Genomic DNA, 27962 nt, shown 5'->3' on the forward strand with positions numbered 1-27962 from the left:
TCTGGGCTGATGGCTCGGAGCCTGGAGCCTGTTTCCGATTCTGTGTCTCCCTCTCTCTCTGCCCCTCCCCCGTTCATGCTCTGTCTCTCTCTGTCCCAAAATAAATAAAAAAAAAAAACGTTGAAAAAAAAAAAAATTTAAAAAAAAAAAAAAAAATAAAGATGAGAGAAACAATATTTGAACAACTATAATATTTAAAAATACAAAATCCCTCTTTTTGTTTTCAGTTAAAAAAAAAATTAATACCTTCTAATGAGCAATGCTATTGAGTTTGTCAGATCTGTTGAGCCAGTCACTGCTGTCACTGGGAACAGGGGCTGACCAGTGTTAGCATCGTCTTCAATCTCTGCTTTCTTTTCAGGAATCTTTTGCAGCCACGAGTCCATTCTGTGAGCATTAGTTTTGTTAAAACCACTCAGCTAACAAGGCACAGGTCGACTCTGTACTGTGGCCTTCTCACACCAATCTAAATATTAAGTATTTTTAAAAGCCCAGCTTCTTTCTTATCAGAAATTAAAATTCTAATATTTTCTTCCCTCCCCCAGGTAACTGTTTAGCAAGGGGGGGGGGGGGGGCGAGCGCCCTTGCCTTGCAGGCCATTGACTGCGGGCCCTGGCTAGAAGAGTCCTACACAGACGTGACTATCTATAGTCCAAGTCTGGCCAGCTCTGTCCCTTTGTTCCCTGGGCGCACCTGGCATGTTGCTCAAGCTCTCCGCTCACCGCTTCTCGGCAATGGGATGCAGTGCGAGGATGGGGCTAAAGGGACAAAGGGTCGCGCCCCCTCCCCCAGGTCCAGTATTCTACGATTCTCCACTTCTAGGCAGCGCGGTCCACCTTTTCAGGGCTCGACTGGGGGCCTGCGCTTTGGGGACGGCCCAACTGCTCCGGCCACTTCGCTCAGCCCAAACCCTGTTTCAGCTGCGTCCTCTCCTGCACCCCCTGCAGGGCGGCGCCAGCTCCAGGTCTCCAGCCCTGGGAAGAGCAAACCCCTGAGCACATCTGTCACAGCCGGCAGAGGTTCACTCCTCCCCAGACCCTCCTCCTTTAGCCCCCTGCCTAGCCGGTGAGGACCTGAGACGTGGACCCTCGGCTTCCCCCGCCGAGGCCTGCCCTCGCTGCAGGACCAGACCGGCGCCCGTCCCCAAGGCGACCGCCACAGTCCTCAGGGTCCACACTGCCTCCTGCAGCCAGCTCGGATGTGTGGGGCTCTCCGCGGGGAAACCGAGGCCCCTTCCCTGGGCCTCTGCATCCCTCTAGGATGCCGCACCCGAGCTTCCCCTCCGACGCCGCAGTTCTCGCCTTACGGGTCTCAGCCTTGGGGCTCCCAGCACGCGCTTGGCGCTCCGGGGAAGATGAATGAAAGGGCGGGGCGGGGCGCCGCCGAGGGCGCGGGGCGGGGCCGCGCAGGGCAGTTCCGCCGCTCGCCCGCGCCCCGCCCCGCCCCCGTGCCGCAGCTCCAGGCCCCGCCCCGGCCCGCCCCTCCGCTCCCTCCCCAGGCCGCCGCGGAGCGGAGCCGGTGCCGGAGCCGGTGTCCGAGAGGCGGCGGCGGCGCCGCGAGCCCCGAGCCCACTCCGGCCCGGCCCGCGCTCTCCGCCTCCGCCTCCCGGGCCGGCGGCGGCGGCGGCGGCGGCGGCGGCTGCGGGCGAGCTCGCGGGGCCCGGGCCGCCCCCAGCCCCAGCCCGCCGGGCCCCGCCCCCCGCCGAGTGCATGAGGTTGACGCTACTTTGTTGCACCTGGAGGGAAGAACGTATGGGAGAGGAAGGTGCGCGGGGTGCGGGCCGGGCCGGGCGCCCGCCGGGGGCCGGGCGGGCGGGGGCGCCGCGTCGGGGCGGCCGGGCGAGCGGGGGCACGGGAGGGGGCCGGGCCGGGTGGCCGCGGAGGCCGGGTCTGCTGCGAGGCCGCGCCCCTGCCTCCTCGGGGATGAGCTCGCCCTTCCCGAGCCCGCAGGCCCCTCCCTGACACGCTCCCACCCTGTTTCCCCCTCCTCGGCCCGGCGGGGTGGGCCCCTCCTCCCTTTCATCCCCGCCTGCCCCATCCCCCGACCGAAGACCACCCCGGAGGAGTCCCAGGCGCTGCCCGCCCGGCCCCGGCCTCCATCCGCGTGCCTTGCCCACCCGGGGCTCGCACTGGGGCCACCCCTTATCCTGTCTCTAAGCCGGCCGGGAAGAAAGAGGTGCTGGGGAAGCCGTAGCCCTGGGTCCGAGTTGCCCGCCCCGCTCCGTGACCTTGAGCCAGGCGCTACGTGTCAGGCCTCAGTTTCCCCGTCTTGACAACTGGGGGCTGGGTAATTGGCGCCCCGGTACTGGTGGTTGTGGGCCCGGATGGGCAGAGCAGAAATATACCTCCTCCAAGGAACCGTCGACAGTATCCTGGGGGCCCCCACCTCCTCTCTCTGCACCAAACTCCATGCCTGCATCAGTCTTGACTGGGAGGATGACTTTCATCCTAGCCTCCTTTTCAGTCCCTTCCCCCTTACCAGGAGGCCCAAGGCTTGGGTTGCAGGACAGTTAGGGTATAAAGACCCCCGAGACTCCCTCCCCGGGGTCCCCTTCCCGGGGTTCCGCCAACAGCCATCACACAGGCTCACCTGGTCCAATGCAGGTCCCGTTTATGTCAACCCGCTCCAGCCCTGTCCCAGGCCCTTGAAGGCCTACGTGGGGCAAGGGCCCACCTCACTGTCACCCCTGTCTTAGGTTCCTGTGTCCTCATGGAAGGACAGGCTGTGGCCTGGGAGCCTAACTGTATGTCCAGGCAAGCCTTACCCTCTCCAGGACTCAGTCTCCCCATCTGTACAATGGGGAGGGGCAGGTTTGGGGGATTCGCCAGGGCCCACCCAGCTCCAAGGATGCCAGGCCCCTAGGATGACTAAGCATGCCTGGTGGCGGGCTTAAAGAGGTGCCAGTCGTCCTCAGAGCAGGTGTCGGGGAGTGCCCAGCTCTGCGACCCCGGCAGCCCCTCATAAGCCCGGGCATCGCCAAGGCTCAGACTAAGCATGAAGCACCTCTGGGCTTCCTTGCCTTTCTCCTTCTGTAGCGGCTTCAGCCCCAGATGCACCAGCCCAGTCCTTACTCTTTGAAGGTTCCTCTTCCTGGGCAGGCAGGGGAGGAGAGGGGCTGTGACAAGAGAGTTACCTGCTGCCTTATCCCTAAATCCTGCTGCTTTCTTTCTCCCTATCGGCCTTGCCAGACAGTAGCTGAAGTTGAAGAATGCTGTTGCTGGAGGGTGGACATCTGATTCCCCTCTTGAGTCTACAGATAGGGAAACCGAGGCCCAGAGAGGCCTAGCAACTTAGCCAAAGTCTCAGCAAGACTCTCAGACCTGCATCCTTTATCCTTCTGCTCGGCACAGTGCCTGGGCGCTGCCTGTGTGTGCACAGGGATGGGCAAGTCCACGTGGGATGGGCAGGGCAGGCTGGGCCTCCGAAGAATGGTTCCTGACTCCCTGTCCACTTTGCAGGAAGTGAGTTGCCTGTGTGTGCGAGCTGCGGCCAGAGGATCTATGATGGCCAGTACCTCCAGGCCCTGAATGCTGACTGGCACGCAGACTGCTTCAGGTAGGGGGGGAGGGGGCCCTAAGCAAGGCCTGCCAGAGACGAGAGGCTGGGTCAGCAATCTGGGAGACCTGGCTCTTCCTTCTGGTGCTGTCTCTGTTGTGACCACCAGCTGAAGGGGTTTCTTTTAGGCAGTGGAAACCTCTGACAAGGTTTGTTTTATTTTTCTTTAAGAACAGCACCCAACGTTTTCTCTAATTTAGTAAGGGCCAGGCACCCTCCTAAGGACTTTGTCTAGTTAACCTATTGTGTCGTCTCCATTAATGGGGACACGGAGGTTAATTCTCTTGACCAGAGTCACACACAGCCAGTGAGTGAAAGGGACACACAGCGTCCACCCTGGCTAGTGAGGCCAGAAGAGAGGCAGGCGCCAGACTGGGGCGGGGGGGGGGGGGGGGGGGGGTGCGCCAGTCAGGAGTCCACTACGAGGCCTTCAGGGAAGGCGGCCACCAGCACGGAGACAGACACAGACAGGAACAATAGCTCATTTGGTTGGAAAAGAGCAGGGGGAGGAGGCCAGGTTGGGATCAATTTGCGAAAGAGCCCTAAGGCCAAGATAAGGACCTTCCAAGGGCAAGAGGGAGCCAGCAGAGAGGGTTTGCAGAAAGCAGGGGAGGGACGTGAGCGGAAGTGCCATCCCAGTGGGCAGATGGCGGTGACTTGGCAGAGAAGGAACTGTCACGGTAGTTCAGGGATCCGAGCTCATAAGGGCTGACCTAGGACAGGGACTACAAATGGAGAGAATTTCAGCTGTAGAAGGAACAGTATTGGCAAGTGGCTGTCCCAGCAGCCAGCATTTATTGGGCATTCTTAACATTACATTGACTCTGAACAACACGGGTTTGAACTGCGCGGGGTCCACTTAATAGGCAGATTTGCATGGTGCCGTACCGTAAATGTATCTTCTCCTCTTAATGATTTTCTTCACCACCATTTCTCTAGCTTACTTTTCTGTAAGACCACGGTAGATAGTACACGTAAATACAGAATCTGTGTTAATTGTACCGCTTATATTACGGGTAAGGCTTCCAGTCAACAGAAGGCTATGTGTACTTAAGATCGGAGTTGAAAGTCTGGGCTTTTGCCCCAAGTGCTGGGAAGGATGGTGGGCCCTTGGCTCTCGTGAAGCTGGGGCCCGGTGGGTGATGAGCCGTGCCCAGCCATGGTTGATTTGAAACGCAGCAGACCATCCAGGGTGGCAGTGCCCTGCCTGGCGCTGGGGTGGTGGTCTGAGACCACTCGGTCACGGGTGGGATTCAGGATGGGGCTGAGAGAAATCAGGAAGAACTTTGGGGTCCCCTGTGCTGGGGGTGGGGAGGGAGGTGGGATTTGGGGAGTCATGCCGGAGGGCCGGGGAGGGCCGGGGAGGGCCGGGCCTCGGAAGCCACAGCGGGGAAGGAGGGGGGCAGGATGTATCAACCTAGCTTAGGACGGGTTCCTGCCCTTCATAACCAAGAGAGGGGTAAGGCCCCAGGTCAGGGCCCTAGGGAAAAGGCATGTGCCACTGAGCCGGCTGTGATGGGGGCACAGAGAAGGCTCCCGCAGTGAGAGAGGGTCCACAGGCAGTAGGAGCCACAGCGTCCACACGCTGGCTTCCACAAGTGCTCCTGGCCCAGCCGTGTGTGCCCCGCCCAGCCGCCCCCAAATCTGAGCAAGGCCAGCAGCGTCCTTACCCCCGTGACAGTGAGGAATCACTCAGGACTCGCTCCTTGCCCGCGCCCCACGGCTACCCAGCAGCCAGCTTCTGGTCTCTACTTGCCTTGTCCCCAAGAGCCTCTCAGTCCATGTCGTGCACCGGCAGCAGTCGCTGGCTCCCCAGGCCTTGTGGTGAGAGGGTTGTGAGTGCATACGGCATGCCTCTGGCATCAGCGCTGGGGTCCCTGTCACCACAGGACCTGCTCCTTCCTCAGCTCTAGCTCTCCCACCTCCCGGGGGGTTATGGCCGGGCTGAGTCGTCCAAGCTCTGCTTTGGTCCAGCTGCTGCCTTGGTGAGGTCCCTTCCCAGAAGCCCGTGGCACTCGAGCCCCGGGGGCCACCGTAGCTCTGGAGACATCTCCCTGGAGGCCTGGGGCAGGGGGGGGTGGGGAGGGCTGCCCTGGGCGAACGGGGGTGAGCCCACAGCTGGCACAGGGCTCAGAGCCCAGGCCGGGAGGCAGTCTCCCCCGCTTCGGGGGACCTTTCAGGCAAGGGGAACAAACTGTCTGTGGAAGTCAACCTCCGTTCCCTTGGGAGCAGCACCGGCAGGAACAGCTGCCTTTGAGCTTGTCCCTGTCCCCAGAGAGTCCCAAGCCTCCGGTACCTCTGTCTAAGCAGAGGCCGAGGGGCACAGAGGGTGCTTCCTAAGGTGTGCAGGGCTGAGGGCCACCCGAGCCGCCAGCGGAGCCCAGGCAGAAGGCCCCTCAGCTGCTTCCTGTTGTGGGCCCGGACCAAGTCCTGCTCACCCGTGTTGCTGCATCGTCCCCGCTGCTGTGTGGCCGAGCTAGCCCCACCCTCTGCAGCCTCCAATCCTGAGGGCCTGGGGTAGGATGGGGAAGCAGCTGGCTGGGCCCACCCCACCGCAGCGCAGCCCGCTGCCCCCTGCTGCAAAGGATGCTGGCCCTGAGAAGAAGCCGCTTCCTCAAAGGAGCCAAGTGAGTGCAGAGCCCCTCTCCACCCGTCCCAAACCTTAGGCAGGGTGTGCCCCCCGCCCCCCAACCGCCCCGGGCCCGGAGGCCACGGTGGGGCAGACCTACCTGGGACCCGGCTGTGGGGCAGGAGAACCGAGAACCGAAACCTCTAGGTCACTGTCTGGCCGCCTGCTGGGGGAAGCAGGCCGCTGCTGAGACTTCTGGTCCTTTGATCCAGTCTCCCCGCGAAGCTGGTCCTCCAGCGGCTCTTTCTGCGGGATGTGGCCCTGGGTCGAGAGTGTCCCTGGGAGGGCTGGACCTGTCGCTGCAGACCTTGCCTCCCAGCGCAGCTCTCCGTGTCCTCCCCAGGGTCCTCCTCCCCACCCGAGCCTGGCTCTGTAGGTGCCTGCTCTCAGGGAAGTGTGCCTTGGACTGGGGCAAAGACCGTCTTCCAGGAGCTCCTCTTTCTGGCCCTTCGGCCATCTCTGCACATCCTCAGTACTGGTACTCCTGTCTTGACATCCTTGCTGGGGGCAGCAGCACGTGCGGGGCACCCCTAAGAGCCAGGCCTGCCCACCCCACGTTCCTCCTCTGGCTCTTGGCCCAGACAGAGGCCTGAGGGGTGAAGGGATGGACAGGGGCCAGGGGTTCCTATGTGCCTTCCTCGTACAAAGGTACGCCGAGGCCCTGAGTGCCGGTACCAAGCTGCTGGGTGAGTCTGGGCTAGATCCCCTCTCTGAGATAGAGACCCCGCCCGGGTGCCCTCGAGCAGTTCTGAGGGTGCTGGCGGATGAGACCTGCTCCGGGTGGAGCGTCCAGCAGGAGCCGCTCACCTCTCTGGGGTCCAGCATTTGTGGATGCCTGACGTGGGACCTCAGAGAGCCCTCAGGTTGATGGCAGAGACTGGTAGGGCCAACGGAGGCTGGCGATGCAGACAGGCCCGGTGGAGGTGCAGACTGCTTGGAGGCACCCCCTCCAGGTGACTGAGCAGACTTCAAGGAAGTGGTGGCCAGGGAGCCGACTGCACTCACCCAGCCCTGAGTCAGCGCCACCCGGGTCTTCCAGGCCTGCTACGGTGATGAATGTGCGGGAGTGAAGGGGTAGGAGTTTGCAGGCTGGAGAAGAGCATTCTCTCCCCCATAGGAAGACAGCTGCTCCCGAGCCCCCACCAGCCCACCCACCCACCCACCCACCCAGAGGCAGGCGAGGCCCTGCTTCCTGCAGGCTGGCAGCCAGGAGTGAGGGGGAGACTTCTGTGGTGACACTGCTGTGACTCGAGGGCGGTCTGGTTGGTCCGGTGGGTGGAAGGGCAAAGTGAATCACTCACTGATTGCCCCAGGACGCGTGGGAGGTGGGGGAGCCTCCCCAAGGTCACGGTGCTTGCACACCAGCCAGCCTCTTTGCAGAGCCCGCTCCTCTGTGCCTTCCAGCTAGGTTGCAGCCCCCTGGGGGCATGCACCAGGGATCCCCTCAGCCTGGGCTGCCGCCCTCCGGGCCCAGTGCCTTACTTGCCCCTTCGCCCACCTTGCCCACCTCGCAGTGAGATGCGTGCCCTAAGGACGCCTGGGGCTGGGGGCCTGGGAGTGCTGGGCAGGAAGGGCTGAGAATGACGTCATGGCTCCGGGCCAGCGTTGCTTCCGCTGCCTGGTCTCACATCCCAGAGCAGTCTCCGGAGGCCCTCCCTCCCCCACACCCTCCTCTTGTAGGGGGAGCTCATCGAACTCCCCGTCTTCCTGGATGCACCCCCACCCCTGTGCTTCTGAACCTGGGCCGGGCATTATCGTGCCTTCTCCCCAACCCTCAGCCACTGGCTGTGGTCCCCCGCCCCTCCCCTCAGGCTCCCAGACAATGGGGAACTGTCTGGATCCTCTTAAAGGGACAGTGTCCCACCAGCACTCTTGCCTGCGGGCCTCTCCCTCTTCATTCCCAGTTCCCTAAAGAGCATCCGTGTGCCCTCAGTGAGATCTCCCGCATGCCTGCTGCAGAGGCTGAGGGTTCCCTGGCTGCCTGGGGGACTGGGCAGTCTCACTCAGGCCCCAGTCTTTCCTCTGCTCTCCTGGATTGTTTCCCTGCTGGGCTTGAGCTCACAGTCTCCTCCCCTGTCCCTGCATGACCTTGGCACATGACCCAGAGTGCTCAAACAGCAGCAGAGCCGGGCAGATTCTCTGCTCCTTGTGTATGCTGGCCCGGGCGTACCTGTGCACCCAGGACCCTGAGTCAGGCTCTTCAGAACGAGGTGTGGCTCCTGCCCCCGCTGGCTCACCGGGCACCCTGCGCTTCCTCATCCTGCCAGCCTGGCCTCTGGTCCCCCTCCAGCTCACTCCTGGGTGGAGGGCAGCCAGGCATGTAGGTCTAGCTCCTGGCCTGTGGGATCACACATAGAAGCCGGTGCATCATTTCTCTCCGTCTGCCCCAACCAGGCCTCCCCTATGGCCCCTCCCAACGCTGCAGGGGGATCCTGACCTTGAGGACTGCACATCTGGGCGGTCTCTGCAACGGTGCCATGGCCCTTGTGAGGGAAGGTGTGGGCACTGGGGCTCTGGTTGAGCCCCCCCCTTCTTGTGACTACAGCATCTGATAGCTAGGAAACAGGGAGACCCTCTGTCTGTCTTCGCTGATCCTGGCTGGTTCTGCTGAGCTAGACGTCTGCCTCATATGGTCGTGGAACGGGGAGTAGCTCTGCGGGGTCTGTGGCACCCATCGTGTGGCCCAGGGCAGTTTAGAGCCTCCAGAACTAACCTTTCTCATGGTGGCCTGTGTGGATTGAGTACATTTCGCCAAGACGGTGGGAAGGTGCCAGCATCTGGTAGGTCTCCACAGCTCCAGCAGGTCACTGCCATTTGTATCAGCTGGCACTCGTCCAGCCACCCCACCCCCACCCTGCCGAGGCCTGGGCTCCCGGGTTCCATTCCCCTCTCCACCAGACTGGTGACCAAGAGCAAGTCATTTGCCTTCTCTGGGCCATCTTCCTTGCGTGACAAGGGACAGGGGCTCAAACGTGAGGAGCATCTCTCACCCTGGGGCTAGCAGCCCGGCCAGATGCTCCGGGTGCAGAAGTACATGGGTGGTTGTACAGGCTGTGCACTGCACAGAGGCTTCCAGCTGAGGGACCGGGGCATCCCTGGCTCCACCTGCTAAGCCCTCTGCCCCAGCGCAGGCTTTTTCTGCCCAAGGAGGGTAAGGGGCCGGGGGGGGGGGGGGGCACACCTTTTTCTGATTCTTACAGAGGCAGCTTACAGACTATGCCGAGGCCCAGCTGTGCAGTGGGCCAGACTGAGTCCCTGTGCCCCCCCCCCCCAGGTGTTGTGAGTGCAGTGCCTCTCTCTCGCACCAGTACTACGAGAAGGATGGGCAGCTCTTCTGCAAGAGGGACTATTGGGCCCGCTATGGAGAGTCCTGCCATGGGTGCTCGGAGCACATCACCAAGGGGCTGGTCATGGTAAGCACCCGCCCCTACTCATCGCCCCTGGTGAGTGTGTGTGCGCGTGCGCGTGTCCTCACGGGTTTCCCTACCCCAGCCTCCCTCTCGTTCTTTTTGCCTGTTTTGACCTCCCCGCCCCGCCTTCTGAGCCCCTCGGTCTGTGTGCCCGTCTGCGGAACCAGAATTCTGCAGCTGGCCAACCGGGCCCCCAAAGTTTGTCTGGGGGCCGTTCTGAGAGGAGGCCAGGGGGGGAAGGGGCAGCTGATCTGGGCCATCCCTGCCACCCCCCCCCCCCCCCCCCGCCAGGTGGCCGGGGAGCTGAAATACCACCCCGAGTGTTTCATCTGCCTCACGTGCGGGACCTTCATCGGTGACGGGGACACCTACACGCTGGTGGAGCACTCCAAGCTGTACTGGTGAGCGCCCTGGTCCCCTCCAAGCCCGGGGTACCCCCCCCCCCCCCCCCGACAGGTCTTCCACATCCCATGTGGGACGGTGGGTCGTTAATAGGAGCCATGGGGTAGGAGTGCGTGGGAAACAACCCAGGAGTCCCACGGAGAACGCGGCAGACATCGCTCTTGCTGATGTGTCACTGAGGTGCAGTTCTGACCCTGACCCTGCAAGCTCAGGCCCGTCCCCCAACGAGACTGCCCAGCTCCAAGTTCAGAGGTTCCCACGACCCCTGAGGAGGTTTCACGATTCTCTACACAGCTCCAAGAACTCAGGAAAGCCCTGTACTTAGGATTCCAGGGCGTTTTATAAAGGGTACAAATCCCTCTATATAAGGACCAGCCAGCTAGAGGATGGAAAGAGCAAGGTCTGGAGGGCCCCAAAGACAGAGCTTCTGTGCACTACCCCGCCTGGAATCAGGACGTGTGACACCCCCAACCTGTCCTGGCCTCACCGGAGTTTTTATCAGGGCCTCATTGTGTGGGCGCTATTGATTGAACCATTGGGCACATGATTGAACTGGTTCTCCAGACACCCCTCCCCCGCCTCCTTCAAGGTCAGGCTGGGTCACAGGTCCACCCTCTGATCACACGGTCCGGTCCGGTCTTTCTGGTGACTAGCCCCCATCCTGAGTCATCTGTTAACAAAAGCTCAGGTGTGGTCTCGGGGACGTTCGTATTCCAAGGGTTGAGAGCCAGGACAAAGACCAGACAAATTCTGTACCATCCACTGCCGATCAAGCTGGATTCCCAGGCAGCATGGCTTAATCCCAGATGGACTTTTAATGACTTCCTCCTGAACCGGATGTGTCTACAGGCCTTTTCCTGGCCAGCTGACAGCATGTCAGGAGCGGACAAGCCCAGAATGATTGATCCCGGTTCCTGCCCCAGTCCTATCAGGCAGCGACGACCCCTCTTGCCATGGGGAGCCATAAAGGGACACAGGGAGGAGAGAAGGCGCCGGGGACTGTCCTAACAGTCTTTTCTCCCCCCTCTTTGGGTCCCTTGCAGCGGCCACTGCTACTACCAGACTGTGGTGACCCCCGTCATCGAGCAGATCCTGCCCGACTCCCCCGGCTCCCGCCTGCCCCACACAGTCACCCTAGTATCCATCCCAGCGTCGGCTCATGGCAAACGTGGCCTCTCGGTCTCCATCGACCCCCCGCACGGCCCGCCGGGCTGCAGCACAGAGCACTCCCACACCGTCCGCGTCCAGGGGTGAGTGGCTGGCCGAGGCCACGGCCGGTCTGGCTGTGGCCATGGGTGCTCTTGGTGGGCGGCTGGAGTCTAGGGCACCCTGAGAGCGGGTGAGTATTTGGGCACAGACAGAACCCAGCTCTGACAATCTGCTGTACCTCGTCCCTGGCCCGGTCCTTCCTTTAAAAACCACGGCAGATGCTAGATGAAAAATAGTGAAAACTTCTTCTTGAGTCCATGTATAACCCAACAAGAAAGAGGGGAGTAAGCAGCTCGGGGCCAAGTAGGGAGCCCAGGAGTGTCAGCAGAACCACTGAAGACAGCCTTGCCTTAAGGCCAAATGGAAATTGAGTGAACTTAAGCTTCTGTCTTTAAGTCCTTTTGTGGCTGGGCCTCTCAAAGCCCTGACCTGTAGAGGAAGCCAGCGGAACTAGAGAACTCCTGTTCCATTCGACTGGGGTCCCAAAGGGCTCTCTGGATGAGGATGAATGAGAAACAGTCCACACCTTCCATCAGCCCCTCACTCCCGGAACTGTAGGATAAACTGATCTGAGCTGAATGGAAGGGGAGGGGGGAATCTCCCCCGAGAATTTATAAACAGGTTTGCAAAACAAATTCCTATGCCGGGGTGGCTCAAAAAAAAAAAAAAAAAAAAAAAAACGAAGTCACAACTGTAAGTTTAAAGTACTTCCCAACTGGCAGTGTTCCTTGGTAGAATCAGACGCAGCTCTTTTCATTGGGTGGACTGAGCTAAGTGTCCCAAGGAAGCGATTCAGTCAAAACTCAGCGAGTGCGTAAGGAAGCAAGGCACTGTGAGACCCAGCAGACACAACAGGAAATAGAACCAGGCCCACAAGACCTCCAGATACTGGAATGATCAGAAACCATGTAAAATAATTTTATTCAATGTGTTTTAATCATAAGAGAGGTTTAGAAAAAAATGAGGAAAGAGCAGAGAAATTTGGGGGCGCCCAGATGGTTCAGTCGGTTAAGTGTCCGACTTCGGCTCAGGTTATGATCCCGTGGTTTATGAGTTCGAGCCCCATGTCGGGCTCTGCGCTGACAGCTCAGAGCCCGGAGCCTGCTTCAGATTCTATGTCTCCCTCTCTTTCTCTCAAAAATAAATAAACATTAAAAAAAAATAAGGAGCAGATAAATATGGAAAAGAACCAAATGGAACTCCTAGAAATGAAATAAAAGGATGAAAGCTGTGACAGAGGGGTTAGGACACATGGAGGACAGAGTGAGGATCTGGACATCCATTGGGCATCCCAGGAGAAGCATAAGATGGCAGGAGGGAGGCAGCATTTGAAGATCCGATGCCTGAGAACATTCCAGAACTGACAGACACCAAATCACAGACTTAAGCCCAGTAGATCCCAAACAACAAAATAAAATATCCACCCTTGGGTCACCCACCCCGCATAGTGAAACTGCTATACCCAAGGCAAAAGAAAAGTCCTTAAAAGCAGCCACAGAAAATAGATTACCTCCAAAAAAGGGCAGCTGATTTCTCAACAGAAACGACAGAAGCTAAAAATCAGCAAAATGATATGTGTATTCAATGCACTGAGCAAAAAATAACCGTCAACCTAGGATGCTATCCTTGAGGAAAATACCCTTCAAGCAAAAGGGAAAAATAAAAACACGTTAAGGCGTGGGGCGCCTGGATGACTCAGTCGGTTGAGCGTCCGACTCTTGATTTTGGCTCAGGTCATGATCTCACGGTTCGTGGGTTCAAGCCCCACGTCAGGCTCCGTGCCAACAAGGCTGCTTAGAATTCTCTCCCTCTGCCCCTTCCCCACTCACATGCACGCGCTCTCTCTCTCAAATAAATAAATACAAACTTAAAAAAAACAAACCACGGTAAGGTGGACAAAACCAAGACTTGGATAGGTCATCCATAAAGAAACTTCTAAAGGATGTAGAAAGAGTCTGAAATGCAGGAAGGAATGCAGATTGAAGAGCCCACACAGTATGCTGCTCTCCTCTCTGGGCTTTGGGGTTCTTTGAACAGTGAGGCAGTTGGACACCTTGGAGCCTTCTAAGGTCTCTTCTGGGCTTTGATGGACTCCTTGAGGAAGTAGTTTTATGATTTTTTTAAGTTTATTTATTTTGAGAGAGACTGAGAGAGTGAGTGGGGGAGGGCAGAGAGGGCAGGGGACAGCGGGGCTGAAGGGGGCTCCATGCTGACCGCAGAGAGCCCGATGGAGGGCTCGAACTCCTGAACCGTCAGATCGTGCCCTGAGCCAACGTCGGATGCTCCACCGACTGAGCCACCCAGGCTCCTGAGAAGTAACGTCCGCCTGTGTGGGTGTGGGAGCCGAGTGCCAGCTTCCATTGGATCCGGCGAACGCTTCTCACCAGCTGTCAGGTCCCAGCACCAGGGCTGGGCACTGGTCAGAAGGGGAGGTGGTACTGGGCTTGTTCTGCTGCCCTGCACGCCAGCCAGGCCAGCAGCTGTCTCGTTTACACAAGCGGGCAGACAGACCGGGCAGAGGTGGGGAACTCCCAGACCAGCTGGGCCCTCAAAACCAGACGGGATGTTAGAAACGGGAGCCGCAGCCCCTCCTCCCGGCATCCCTCGCTGGATGAGCATTCTTTTTTTTTTTTTTTTTTTTTTTCAACATTTTTTATTTATTTTTGGGACAGAGAGAGACAGAGCATGAACGGGGGAGGGGCAGAGAGAGAGGGAGACACAGAATCGGAAACAGGCTCCAGGCTCCGAGCCATCAGCCCAGAGCCTGACGCGGGGCTTGAACTCACGGACCGCGAGATCGTGACCTGGCTGAAGTCGGCCGCTTAACCGACTGCGCCACCCAGGCGCCCCTGGATGAGCATTCTTGCCCGCCAGCAGCCGCTTTCCCAACGGCGTCGGCAGGGACCGTGCCCCTCTGAGAAGCCGCCCAGCCTCGCCGAAGTCTGCTCACCGGATTTACTTGTTGGTTCTAAACGAATCAGTGGACTGCTTTTCTTTTTGTTTTTTTCTAAGCATTTTAAGGAAAGCTTAATTTATCTGTGCCCCGGCCCCCCCACCGCCCTCGCAGGAGACTGAGGGATGACAAGAGGCTAAGGAATATACCCCTTTTTTTTTTTTTTAACGTTCACCTATTTTTAAGAGAGACAGAGAGACAGAGCCTGAGTGGGGGAGGGGCAGAGAGAGAGAGACACACACAGAATCCGAGGCAGGCTCCAGGCTCCGAGCTGTCAGCACAGAGCCCGATGCGGGGCTCGAGCTCACAAACTGCAAGATCACAACCTGAGCTGAAGTCGGACACTGAACCGACTGAGCCACTCAGGCACCCCAAGGAATATGCTTCTAAGAGCCACAAGAAGCCTGTTGCAATGAAATATATTCACTATTTTTCAACTTTTTGTCACGAAATTTTCAAATTTACAGCAAATTTAACAGATAAGTACATTGAATACCTCCACCTCCTTCTGTGTTCACCAGTTTTAACGGGTTTTTTTGCCACATTTAGGTTATGTGTGTCTCCTACCTATATGTGTGTGTTTATGTGTATGTTTGTATGACTTATTCATATTTATATATACACATAGGTACATATTGCTATTATTTACTAAATCACTTGAGAGTAGATAGCAGGCGTTAGTGACCCTTCCTTCCCACCAAATACTTTATACCTTCTCCTAAAAACAAGATCATCCTCTTCCATAATTATCAATTGTGTCTTAGGGTGCAATTATGAGGTTTAGGAAATTGAACACTGACGTGACACTTTCACCCAATCTTAAGTCCACGTTCAAATTCTGCCAATTTTCTCAACGCCAGCCGTTATAGCAATTTCCCTAGACCCAGGATCCAACCCATGACCATACAGTGCATTGAACCCTCACGTCCCTTCAGTCTGTTTGACTCTGTGACAGTTCCTCGGCTTTTTCTTGTCCTCATGACCTTGACATTTATGAAGAATCCCAGCCGATTGCCAAGTCGAATACCCCTCCGTTCAATTTGGGCTGCTGTGTCCCCTTTGTTCGATTTAGGTTATGCATTTTGACCTGGTAACTGCATTAGTGACTCTGTGTCCTTCTTGGATCTTCCCACCAGACCCACATTGCCAATAAAGCCCTTTGCTGGGAGATGTCACCTTTGATTACTTGGGTAAAATACAGTCTGCTGTCTACTGCCCAGGATTTTTTGTCCCTTTGTAACACAATCAGTAAGTTATTTGTGAGATTTGGTTCTGTGAATATCCTGTCCCCACCAGCCTTTCCCCGAATGGTTTTAACATCCACAGAGGATTCTTATCTGTATCAATTATTACTGTGACGACTACACCATGGCGATATTCTAACTCCGTTCTTCCTTTTGCATTTATTACCTTTTTCCTTTTTTTTTTTTTTTTTTAATGTTTATTTATTTTTGAGAGAGACAGAGCTTGAGCGGGGAGGGGCAGAGAGAGAGGGAGACACAGAATCCGAAGCAGGCTCCAGGCTCTGAGCTGTCAGCACAGAGCCCCCACGCAGAGCTCAAACTCATGAGCCGTGAGATCACGACCTGAGCCAAACTTGGACGCCCAACCGACTGAGCCACCCAGGCATCCCATATGAACCTTTTTCTTAAAGTTCCCAGTCTCCATTCTGCTCCCTACCCCTTCCCTATCTCAGGACAGAGACACAGTAAACATTCCTTTAAAAAGCCTTCATGAAGACAAAATGAAAACACGGTGACCAAGGAGTTAAAAAAAGCAAGTATAGGGGTACCTTGGTGGTTCAGTCTGTTAAGCGTCCAACTTTGGCTCGGGTCATGATCCCATGGTTTGTGGGTTCGAGCCCCGCATCTGGCTCTGTGCTGACAGCTTGGAGCCTGCTTTGGATTCCGTGTCTCCCTCTCTCTCTGTCCCTCCCCAGCTCACGCTCTCTCCGTCAAAAATAAATAAACATTAAAAAAAAGAAGCGGCAGCAAAGTATATTTGGCAAAACGGCCGTTCTGTGAGCTAGATTTTGGGTGTCATCCTATCTCCACCCAGCTGCTGATTCTGGAGAAGTGGAAGCCTTAGCCTCATCTTGCATGGCAAGTTTGGGAATCAGGAATCCAGGGGATCCAGACTCTCTTCGGACTCCTCTCACGAGATGATGCGTATCTGCCGGAAGCATACCAGGCAGCTGGAAGGATCTGTCTGTCCTCCATGGCAGAGACAGCACCTTGTTGAATGGGAGCCTCTGTGCATCCAGTATAGATGGGCTTTTCTCCAATTTCACACCCACAGCAGACATTAGTAATCGATTATAGAGTTCTTCCCCATCAAACCAGAACTCCAAATTCTAGGCAGTTGCCATCTATCAATCACGCAAAATAGAGTTAATTTGCCTCTTTACCCCAGTCTGATCCCCTTGGGCTTGGTTTCCCATCCAGGCTCCAGGGGACAGGCAGGCAGGGGTCTGGCTGACCACTACTCTATGCCCACAGAGTGGACCCAGGCTGCATGAGCCCAGATGTGAAGAATTCCATCCACGTCGGAGACCGGATCCTGGAAATCAATGGCACGCCCATCCGCAACGTGCCCCTGGATGAGGTATGGGCCCTGAGTCTGGTGAGCAGAATTGGAGGTGGTGCATTCATGCCTGACTCCTCCCCCAGCTCCACCTGCACCACCTCTGACTCACCTGTCCGCACGCCTGCTCTCCCCAGATTGATCTTCTGATCCAGGAAACCAGCCGCCTGCTCCAGCTAACTCTTGAGCATGACCCACACGACACGCTGGGCCATGGGCCAGGGCCTGAGCCCAGCCCCCTGGGCTCTCCGATCCACACTCCCAGCGGGGAGGTGGGCAGCTCTTCCCGGCAGAAGCCCGTCCTGTAAGTCAGTCCCGTGCCTTGTCACATCTAGGTACTTTCACAGACGCTGGGCCTCGGGGATGAGACCTGGTTCCTGCCCTCTGGGAGCTCCCAGTCTGATGGGGGAGGCAGGCCCGCAAAAAAGCAGGCCAGCAAGGGGTGCGGAGGGATGAGAAAGAAAGGTCTGTGAGAGGTAGGAAAGCAGGGGTGCAGCTGCCCCAGCCGGGGGGTCCCACAGCACTTCCAGGGTGGAACAGCAGGCAGGTAGCTCAGGATGACGGGAGCATCGAGTGCGGTCGGGGAGGCACGGGCCCCCGTGCACAAGGGTGCCCAAGGCCAGAGGTGGCTTGCGGGCCATTGCGGGGGCCCAGGCGGGAGGTGCCAAGGGCCCCATACCCTCTTGAAGGGAGGGGAGACACAAGAAAGAAACCCAGAGGCAGCCTGGTCCTCACTCCACTTACCTTGGGTCCTGCTCAGGACTCCTGGCAAAGGTTTTGGGGGGGGCATATCTTCTGGGGTGACAATGTTTAAGAGCTAATGGTGTCGAAGGCACGTATTTCCTCCTTGCGTGCGTGTGTCTAGAGCTCACGCTACCCTGTGGAGCCACCCACATGGCAGGGTTAAGGGCATCCTGGATAGGTTGTCTGCCTCTGCACCCCAAGGCCCGGCACTCAGATGCTGGGAGACAAAGCATCTGCCCCAGGGCCACCAGCCAGAGTAGACCAAGGACAAATGGTCCCACCAAGGGCACCTGCAGGACAGCAGGCCCAGGATAGAGGTCTAGTCTAGTCTGGGTGCTGGATGGGGCATGAGCCTTCTGACCGCCCAGGAGAGCGGCCCTGTGCCACCTTCTCCCGGACTGGGGTGGAGGTACATGGACTGGCACGGATGGGAGCGTGGCAGGCAGGAGGAAGGGGACAGGACCGAGGCCCAGTGCCCACCTGCCCCGGTGACACCGAGCCCCGTGTGTGCCTCCTCAGGAGGAGCTACAGCATCGACAGGTCCCCAGGTGCTGGCTCCCTGGGCTCCCCAGCCTCCCAGCGCAAGGACCTGGGTCGCTCTGAATCCCTCCGTGTGGTCTGCCGGCCGCACCGAATCTTCCGGCCGTCGGACCTCATCCACGGGGAGGTGTTGGGCAAAGGCTGCTTCGGCCAGGCCATCAAGGTACAGGGTGGGCCTGGGCAGGGGCGGGGCCAGAGGTGGGAATGGGGGACAGGCCAGGTGAGACCCATCAGTCCCGCCTGCAGGAATCCACAGTGGAAGGGGTACCGGGCTTCCAGACTTCCTGGCCGGTACTTTCCTCCCCCTGGACCTCCCTGAGTCAGTTAGAGGAGGGAACCCACTACAGAGAGACCCAGAACGTTATGTGGGGGATATGGTAGTGGGTGGGAGGGCAACCCGGGCTGACCCAGAAAGCTCCTTCCCCGGGGCCCTGTACTGAGCCTGAAGCCAACCCCTCACGGCCTCTATGCTGCTCACCCCTTCACATGCTCCCCCAGTAGAGACACAAGCCCCTCCTTGGCTCTGAGGTCACCTGGCTGTCACCAGGCTGGAAGGTTCAGGATTATACAGAAGGTGCCGGCGAGGCCCTGTCCCTGGTCCCCTTCCCAGGGGAGAAGTCCCATCTGACCTCCAGGAAGCAGCCCGGCAGAGCAGAGGAAAGAGCTAGCCTCTGAGTCAGGCGGTCCTGGCCCCCAAGACCCAGCCACCCCCTCCGTCCTGCTGGGTGCCCTTGGCCACTGTCAGGAAACCTGCGGAGTGTCTGTGTCCTCGTCTGTAAGGGAATTGATGAGGCACCACACGAAATGTCTGTGAAGAGTTTGAAGCCATCTGCCCGTCCCCCTTGCGGTTCTGGGGGTGGGGCTGGGGCCTCCGTCGGTACCCAGGCTCCGTGCCTCTGTGTCCCCACGCAGGTGACGCACAGGGAGACGGGCGAGGTGATGGTGATGAAGGAGCTGATCCGGTTTGACGAAGAGACCCAGAGGACATTCCTCAAGGAGGTCAGTGAGCAGAACTGCACCCTCCCCTTCACCAGACTCCTGGGACATCCCATGGCCCCCGCCCCTTCTCCACTGACAGGGGTGGCCCGGGGTTCCGGGAGGATGTGATGCTCCACCCACACACCAAAAGAAGAGAAAGTATCCCGGCAGGAGGGGGAGGGGGGCCCGGGCATCCTGGAGGGTGGCAGGGGCCACACGGGCACCTTGGGGAACCAGCTGCGATCTCTGGCGGGGCAGCAGGGGAAGAGAGAGACTTGGGCAGAGCCCCAGGCCCAGCCTGCCTTCACCCCGCCAGGTGAAGGTCATGCGATGCCTGGAGCACCCCAACGTGCTCAAGTTCATCGGCGTGCTCTATAAGGACAAGAGACTCAACTTCATCACTGAGTACATCAAGGGGGGCACCCTCCGTGGCATCATCAAGAGCATGGTGAGTGCGTGGGCAGGGCCCACACCTGTCGCCCCGGCCCCACAGCCAGCGCCACAGGCCCCGGGGGGGCAGCTGCCCTCTGGGCCTCCTCAGCTCTCCGGTGGGGTTGGCCTCTGGTCTCCAAGGCCCTCCAGACCCTGAATCCGAATCAGACGGGGAGCGAGGTGCAGAGAGGGTGGCAGCTTGGCTGAGGGGACACACAGGCTGTTTCGGGGCAGCCGCCCTGCCCCGCCCCAGAGCAGCCAGACCCAGCCTCGCCTGCCCCAGGGCTGAACACCTGAGGAGGGGCACCTTGTTACCTCTCCCCTGTGGGCCTTTGTTTTGCTTGTAGAGAAACCAAATCATATTTACTATTTACTATGTTCTGTAAAATTCAGAACTTTCTTTTTTTTTTTTTTAATTTTTTAATTCAAGAGGCAGAGCACAAGCAGGGGAGGGGGAGACACAGAATCCGAGGCAGGCTCCAGGCTCTGAGCTGTCAGCACAGAGCTCGATGTGGGGCTTGAACTCACGAGGCATGAGATCATGACCTGAGCTGAAGTTGGGTGCTTAACCAACTGAGCCACCCAGGCACCCGAAAATTCAGAACTTTCTTTAAGGGCTTGGATGAAATTGCAAATCCCAACTGGGAAAGTATTTGGAGAGAAGCTTCTAACGCTCTGGTGCTCTCGCACAGTGCCCCGGGGGTCCCCACCTGGGCATCACCCGGACACCAAGAGGTCCTGACCCCCTCCTGCACCTGCAGACTCCTCATTGCCCCAGGCTGTGGTCCCTGCAGGCCTGTAACAGGTGTGAGTTCTCAGAAAGGATTCTGTGGTCAAGTACAATCTGGAATCACAGCCTCCACCCACTTGGGCTTCCTTGCTGCACTCTGGGTCTTGATTACGCTCTCATGTCCTTACCTCCCCCCAACTTGATCTCTGTAGGGGGCTGGGGTGTGAGAACCCGGCGTTTCCCAGATGATTTGAGCCCAAAGCCCTACTTGCTGGCACTCTGCAGGCGATCTCGCGGGGCCCATCCCTCTCTGCCTGCACGGGAAAGTAGGTTCAGATTTCCTAAAAACCCGAAGGCATGGGATTGTGTCGAACATAGAGTTTTTTTTTCCCCGCGAAGAGCTGGCTCAGGAGTTACAGAGGAGTGTCCCCCACTTTGCGTTTGAAAACACATACTGGAAAGTGGTGTTTTTGAGTTATTCCCCCACACCCTTTAGAAGCAGACAAAGGTGGGTGCAAAAGAAAGTGGGGGGGGGGGGTCATTGGACTCTCCGAGACACTTGCTGCCTTGGCTTCCCTCTCACCCAACTGTCCTGCCACTGTGGCCCCGTTGGTCCACGCTGGCCCTTCTCTCCCCACGCCCCCCGCAGGACAGCCAGTACCCGTGGAGTCAGAGAGTGAGCTTTGCCAAGGATATCGCTTCAGGGATGGTGAGTAGGCTCCGGGGGTGCGGCTGGGTGATCTGACCCCACCGATGAAAGGATTCTGTCCTGCTGACCTTAAACCTTAGAAGGCACTGAGAGACAGAAGCCATCAGGAAGTGCCAAGAAAGAGCAGGGGGATCGGCTGAGGGTGGGAAGTGTCCCTGAGGCAGGAGGGGAGGTAGAAGCCTCTGGGGGGCCAGGGGTGGGCTGGGGTCCCTCGGCGCAGCTGCCTCCTGACCTCTGTGCCCCCTGCCCCCAGGCCTACCTCCACTCCATGAACATCATCCACCGGGACCTCAACTCCCACAACTGCCTGGTCCGAGAGGTGAGCAGCCCGGGCCGGGGAGGGAGGGAGACTGCAGGAGCCCCGCCCGCCCACTCCTGGCCTCGTGGCCTGCCCCGGACGGGGGTCCTAGGTTGCCCAGACCCACGCCTCCTTCGGCCCAGGCGGAAACAGCGCCAGGCCAAGAGGCAGACAGAGCCGGCTGCGCCATCCACGTGGATTGTGGCTCCAGCGCTCTGAGCCATCAACAGGTCCCAGGTCGTTAGGAGGCTCGGAAAAATCGATAAAGGAGAGAGTGGTGTGGAAACTGTAACGGGCGGTGAGCGAGGTGGCATTGACAGGACAGCCCACGGCAGAGTGGCCAGGCCCACGCCAACAGCTGCAGGTCTGGAGGAGGGCCTGGGCGCGCGGGCTGGGGAGGTCAAGACAGGCTTCGGAAAGAGGCTCTGGGGGACACACTTAAGTAGGGGAGTGGGGGGGGGGGCGCCTGGGTGGCTCAGTGGGTTGAGAGTCCGACTCTTGGTTTCGGCTCAGGTCGTGATCTCACGGTTCATGAGTTCGAGCCCCTTGTCAGGCTCTGAGCTGACAGTGCAGAGGCTGCTTGGGATTCTCTCTCTCTCCCTCTCTCTGCCCCTCGTCGGCTCATGTGCTCTGTGTCTCTCTCTCAAAATAAATCAGTACGTAAACCTAAAAAAAAAAAAGTGTGGGGGTAGCCTGAGGTGGGGGATGGAGGGGGACCGTGGACTGTCCACAGAAGGCAGAGGAAGGGGCGGCTGACCATGCCCCACCGGAGAGGCAATGCCCTGGTTTCGTCGCTGCCGTAACAGAACCACAGACCGGGCGCCCTGGAATAACGGAAATGTATTCGCAGGGGGCAGGAAGCAAAACAAACAGTCCAAAATCAAGGTGTTGAGAAGCCTGGCTCCTCCTAGAGGCTGTGAGGGGGAGCCTGTCCTGCGCTCTCCCCCAGGCTCTGGAGGCGGCCGGCGATCCCTGGCGCTCCTTGGCCTGTAACCACATCACTGCGGTCTCTGCCTGGGTCTTGACACAGCGTTCTCCCCTCTGTGTGTCTGTGTGTCCTCTTCTTTTTTTTTTTATGTTTATTTTTGAGAGCGAGACAGAGACCGAGCCCGAGTGGGGGAGGGGCAGAGAGCGAGGGAGAGACAGGACCCAAAGCGGGCTCCAGGCTCCGAGCTGTCAGCACAGGGCCCGACGCAGGGCTCAGACTCATGAACCGCGAGATCATGACCCGAGCCGAAGTCGGACGCCCGACCGACTGAGCCACCCAGGTGCCCCTGTCCCCTTCTTATAAAGGCACCAGACACTGGATTTCGGACTCACCCTAATCCAGTAGAACCTCATCTTAACTGGTAGCATCTGCAAAAGTCCTCCAGGCAGACGTTTGCCAAGTGAATTCAGTACAAGAAGTGTTTCGGGTGGTGGGAAAAGCGCGTGCAAAGGGCTGGTGATACGACATTTAGGGAGCAATGAGTTGGTCACTATAGAGTGGGGGAGGTGGTGGTCTAAGCCCTCTGGGGATTTCCGGGAGGCTCTGGGGGACTCTGGGCCTCCGAGAGCTGTGGGCAGTGAACACACGAGAGAGGTGGGCAAGGCGGGCTCCGTCGGCCTCCCAGGGAGCCTGCTCCGGCCGCCCCTGCTGGTGATGGGTGTTACTGCAGGGCTGAGCCAGGCGGGTGTGCAGGGCGAGGAGGGGCGGCCTGTCCCAGCTTGGACCCCACAGCGGGGGCCATCCCCTGTGAATCTGATGAGCGCTGTGAGCTCCCCATCCCAAGAATCCATGTGTACACAAACCAGAACTTTCACCTATCGTTTGGGGCCTCTAAGAATCCAGTGGTCACCCTTGCTGGTTTCCCTGGAGCTGTTTCCCACAGCAGGGTCTGGGGGCTGTGTACCATCGGACCCCGGGGGAGTCTTCAGAAGCGCAGGTCCTGAGAGGGACCAGCACTTGAACGATCCTGGTGGACACTGTGCGAGCTCGGCCCCTCCCCTGTCTGCCGTCTCTGCAGAGTCTTCTGCAGGCAACTGTCCACATTGGCATTGCAGAAACAGCAGAGTCCTTCCCTGTGGACTGAGCCTGGTCCTAACCCCCCCTGGCTGGGCCCCTGCCCCCTTGGCCTGTCACACACGGCCTCTGTGTCCGTGCCCAGTGGTCCATCCTGGGGCTGGCACACACAGTCCGGACTTCCAGGACCCTGGACGCCACGTCTAAGAGACCTGGCTGCCGGACCTATAGAGACCTCTCCAGGCCCCTGGCTTGGCACCGGTGACCCAGGGCAGCCTGTCTGTCCCTTGCTGGGTGGACACAGGGGTTGACATCTGTACTCCTACAAACCTAAAACAGTAAAGCCGACCGGCTGGATGGCCTCGGGCAACTGTCTTAACCTCTCTGGGCCTGAGTAACCTCGTGTGTAAAGTGGGGATAAAAATAACACCCCCCCCCCCCAGACTGTTGGAGGAGGAAGAGACACAGCTGTCACGTGCCAAGCACAGGACCCGGGTCTTGAATTAGAATTACTCCCTCCCTGGCACAGCAAGGCAGCCCTGGTGCCCTGATGGGGCACACAGAGCACTACTCACGGGCCCCGGGGTGTCAGGGGCGTGTCCTCCGGGCTGTCTGTGGAACCGTCCGGACTAGGAGTGGGGCGGGCATGTGCTGCCAGGAGCCCCTCTCAGTGCGGCCCTGCTTCGTGGTCACCCCAGAACAAGAACGTGGTGGTGGCCGACTTTGGGCTGGCACGGCTCATGGTGGAAGAGAAGACACAGCCCGAAGACCTGCGAAGCCTCAAGAAGCCAGACCGCAAAAAGCGCTACACGGTGGTGGGCAACCCGTACTGGATGGCGCCCGAGATGATCAACGGTGAGTGGGCCCCCCGGGCCGGGGGTCCCAGGCGGGGCTGCAGCCCCCGCTGCCCAGCCCCCCCTCCCCCCCAGCCTCCTCCCTGGGTCCCGCAACTCGTTTCCCGTGCCACTGTCCCGCACGCCACCCGCTTATCACAGAGTCCTGGAGGTGGCAAGTCCAGTGTCCACGTCACTGGCCTGAAGTCAGGGGTCAACCGGGGTGGGGGAGGTCCCGCTTTCTCTCCAGCTTCTAAAGGCTGCCTGGCTCCATCAGAGGCCGGGGCCCTGGCACCTTGTCGGACGTCTGTGTCCGTTGCCCAGTCTCCTTCCGTGCCTGCCTCCCTCCTGAGGACCTTTTGCGGTTGTATCGCAGGTCCTCTCCCCATCTCCAGATCCTTAACTCAGTCACGCCAGCATGTCCCCTGCAAAGTGACATCTTCTCAGGGCCCAGGGATCAGGTGGCGGACAGCCTGGCCCACCCGGGGCCTCTTTCCCGCTCGGTTTCTTTTTTATCGGGCCTGTCACATGATGACTACATACGACACCCCAGGTGACACCCAACACGGGCAGGTGACATTCAGACAGAGGGCAGGCAGAGCCGGGGGCATCTCGGTGCCAGCACTGACCAGAGTTAACATAGCCCTCCATATCCCCCCCACCCAGTAACTTAACCTGCAGAAGGGGGCTAAATCCCTACCTTTAAGGGTTTGCTGTGAGGGCCTGCCACATCTGACACATGAGGGCGGCTGTACTGGCTGCTTTTAACATCATGAGGTTACATGTATCACCCCCCACCCCCCACCCGCCGCTACAGCCAAGGAAACTGAGGCCCAGAGAGTCTGTATCAGCTCCTGGGAGTGCTGTTAACAAATTACTACAAACCGGGTGGTTTAAAACAACAGACATTTATTCCCTTGTAGTTCTGGAAGCCAGAAGTCTGCAATCCAGGAGAGCCCCGCTCCCTCCAGGGCTTTCCGGGGAGCACCCACTCCTTGTGGCTTCTGGCTTCTGGTGGCTGCCCTGGCATTCCCGGGCTCGTGGCCACGGCCGCCTCTCCCTGTGTGTCGTCCTCCTCAGTCTCTCTTAGGATGTTTGCAACGGTACCTAGAGGCCGCCCCCGGATGATCCAGGATTATCTCATCTCAAGATCCTTTTAATGACCATATTTGCAAAGACCTTTTTTCCAGTGAAGTAATGGTCACAGGTTCCAGGGGTTTGACATGGGTAGTTTTGGGGGTCACCGTGTGGTCCATGACTTGTCCAGAGTCACACAGCTGGTGGGTGGCTGAGCTGGGCCTGGAACCACCCCCCCAGGCAGGGCTGTCATCCTCACCCCGCAGAGGTCTGCTCAGACCTGGCAGGGGCGGGAACACAGGGACCTAAGCCCTGGTCCCACGGCAGTCCAGTCGCTCGCTTCTTTCTCCTGGTCCCGCCCTGCTGGCCCCCAACCCAGCCTCACCTGCTGACAGCCGATCTCTCCATCCAGGCCGCAGCTACGATGAGAAGGTGGATGTGTTTTCCTTTGGAATCGTCCTGTGCGAGGTAGGTGGGGGTGGGTGGCGGTTGGCCTCGGGCTTGGGGCTCCTGGGAACCTGCAAGCTTGTGGGGGGTGGGGGGGGGGGCGGTGCAGTGGTCAGCCTGGCCCCAGACCAAGTGTGACCTGCCCTCAAACCCACCTGGTTGGCGTCAGTCCCAGCGGCCCCCCACCCCCACCGCGGGTAACCGCTGGGCCTTGTGCTGGACAGATCATCGGGCGGGTGAACGCTGACCCTGACTACCTACCCCGCACCATGGACTTTGGCCTCAACGTGCGAGGCTTCCTGGACCGCTATTGCCCCCCAAACTGCCCGCCGAGCTTCTTCCCCATTACCGTGCGCTGCTGTGATCTGGACCCCGAGAAGAGGTAAGTGGGGCCGGGGGCTCAGCCCGGAGCAATCCTTAGGGGTGGGGCCACCCCCCCCCCCCCCCCCCGGCAGCACAGAACCCACCATCCCGCCCACCTGTCACCCCAGACCCTCCTTCGTGAAGCTGGAACAATGGCTGGAGACCCTCCGCATGCACTTGGCCGGCCACCTGCCACTGGGCCCGCAGCTGGAGCAGCTGGACCGGGGCTTCTGGGAGACCTACCGGCGTGGCGAGAGTGGACTGCCTGCCCACCCCGAGGTCCCCGACTGACCCCGGCCCGCCCAGCTGCCCCCGTCCCCGCCTGCAGAGAATCCACCCAGCACCAGACTCCTCTGCGGGCGGCAGCCGGCTACGGAGCCCTCAGCTGGGCAGCAGGCAGGCAGGCTCCTCCCCGGCGCCGGGCCCCGACTTGCCTTCTCCTACCCTGCGGGCCGCGGCCCCTTTGTCCCGTCTCTGCCCCCGACCCCGGCGCTGGCCTGGCTGCACACACACCGTCACCTCACCCTGCCTTACCTCTGTGTTGGTGGGGCCGCCCCCTCTCGCTTCTCTTTGCATGAGCCGGAGGACCCATCCCGCACCCCATCGCCCCCGGCCGCCCTGCGCACACCCCACCTGTCCGCAGCTACTCCGAGGCTGGGCTGGCAGACGGCCTCAGACCGGGCCCGGTAACGGCCGGGGATGTGGGAGGGCGCGGAACGAGGGCGAGGCCAAGCCCCTGGGGTCCTTCACCTCCCGGGGGGTGGGGTGTCTCGGTAGCAGCAGGTATCGATAATTGCCCGAACCCCAAAACAGGGAGAGGTCAGCTCCTGCAGGGTGGAATTCCCTGGGGGCTAAGCAGCAGGCCTCTCTTGCTCTGGATCTTTTCATTTCTTTATTGAAGCCACTTTAGTGAGAAGCAGGTACCAGGCCTCAGGGTGAAGGGCGGGCCCACTGAGGGAGAAGGGGAGTAGTTGGGTCCCTGGGTCAGAGCTGCTGGGAGGAGCCGCAGAGGGACGCTGGGCAGAGCGGACGAGGCAGGCGTCCCCCAGCAGCCCGACCCCTGCAGTTCATCTCCGTGCCCCTCCGGGCTTCTCCCCAGGCTCCCTGCCCTCCCCACGGCCCTCAGTCCTCTGGGTTCTTCCTGTGTAATCTATTTTTTAAGAAGAGTTTGTATTATTTTTCATACGGCTGCAGCAGCTGCTGCCGGGGGGCTTGGGGTTTTATTTTTCTGGCGGGCGGGGGTGGGGGGGCCATTTTGTCACTTTGCCTCAGTTGAGCATCTAGGAAGTATTAAAACTGTGAAGCCTTCTCAGTGCACTTTGAAACTGGAAAACAATCCGAACAGGCCCATGGGACCGCGAGTCCAGGGGGTGGGACACGTCCCCGCCGTCCAGGAATCGTGATGTCTAAGGAACAAAACCCAGACCCAGAACAATAAAATAAATTCCATACTCCCCATCCGGGTTCCAAGTTGCCATGTGTGTCTGGGGCTCCGAGGAAATAGGACAAGAACAGAATTTCGTGACTAGGAGTCTGGTGGGAAGATGAGAGTCGGGGGCAGGTGGGGACGGGCAGGAGGGACGGGCAGGTGGGGACGGGCAGGAGGGACAGGAGCAGGTGGGGACGGGCAGGAGGGACAGGGGCAGGTGGGGACGGGCAGGAGGGACAGGGGCACGTGGGGACAGGCAGGTGGGGACGAGCAGGAGGGCCAGGCACAGGGCAGCAGTGGAGGCCTGGCCGGATGAGATACTATGGAATGTATTGCTTTCATTTAATGTTTTCTTCTTTCTAAACCTTAAGGGATCCCATCAGGAAAACCACACTAGCTTTTTCAAATAGAGGGCACTTAACCCTGGGAATTATTTTGCTTTTTTTTTTTTTTTTTTTTTTTAATATTTATTTTTGAGAGAGAGCATGTGCACAAGCCGGGGAGGGGCAGAGAGAATCCCAAGCAGGGGCTCGATCTCAGGAATCATGAGATCATGACCTGAGCCGAAATCAAGAGTCGGACACTTAACCAACTGAGCCACCCAGGCACCCCCATCCAGGGAACTGCTTATATAGTGGT

General features: G+C 59.0%; 1 protein-coding gene across 2 annotated transcripts; it reads left to right on the plus strand.

The window, feature by feature from the left end:
* Nucleotides 1–1474: 1474 nt before the first annotated feature.
* On the plus strand, nt 1475–27352 carry LIMK1 (LIM domain kinase 1). 2 transcript variants are annotated; one of them, XM_078440334.2, is made up of 16 exons: nt 1475–1764; nt 3459–3555; nt 9459–9597; nt 9886–9995; nt 11040–11246; nt 16657–16762; nt 16879–17045; nt 18005–18188; nt 18938–19024; nt 19320–19451; nt 20815–20874; nt 21128–21193; nt 23873–24029; nt 25497–25552; nt 25756–25913; nt 26023–27352. In XM_078440334.2, the coding sequence occupies exons 1-16, from the start codon at nt 1710–1712 to the stop codon at nt 26183–26185; spliced, it is 1944 nt and encodes a 647-aa protein (XP_078296460.1). In that variant the 5' UTR covers nt 1475–1709; the 3' UTR covers nt 26186–27352. The 2 variants fall into 2 exon arrangements, with proteins under 2 accessions (XP_078296460.1, XP_078296461.1); XM_078440335.2 differs by lacking the exons at nt 1475–1764; nt 3459–3555 and adding an exon at nt 6059–6182.
* The last annotated feature ends 610 nt before the right edge of the window (nt 27353–27962 follow it).

This window comes from Panthera onca, chromosome E3 (genome assembly GCF_046562875.1).
Source record: "Panthera onca isolate mPanOnc1 chromosome E3, mPanOnc1 haplotype 2, whole genome shotgun sequence".
In the NCBI taxonomy this organism is placed as follows: Eukaryota; Metazoa; Chordata; class Mammalia; order Carnivora; family Felidae; genus Panthera; species Panthera onca.

Coding starts and splice junctions, on each gene's coding strand:
- LIMK1 (XM_078440334.2), top strand. CDS start 1,710: ATGAGGTTGACGCTACTTTGTTGCACCTGGAGGGAAGAACGTATGGGA. Junction 25,553..25,755: donor TTGGAATCGTCCTGTGCGAG/GTAGGTGGGGGT, acceptor TGTGCTGGACAG/ATCATCGGGCGGGTGAACGC. Junction 25,914..26,022: donor GATCTGGACCCCGAGAAGAG/GTAAGTGGGGCC, acceptor CTGTCACCCCAG/ACCCTCCTTCGTGAAGCTGG.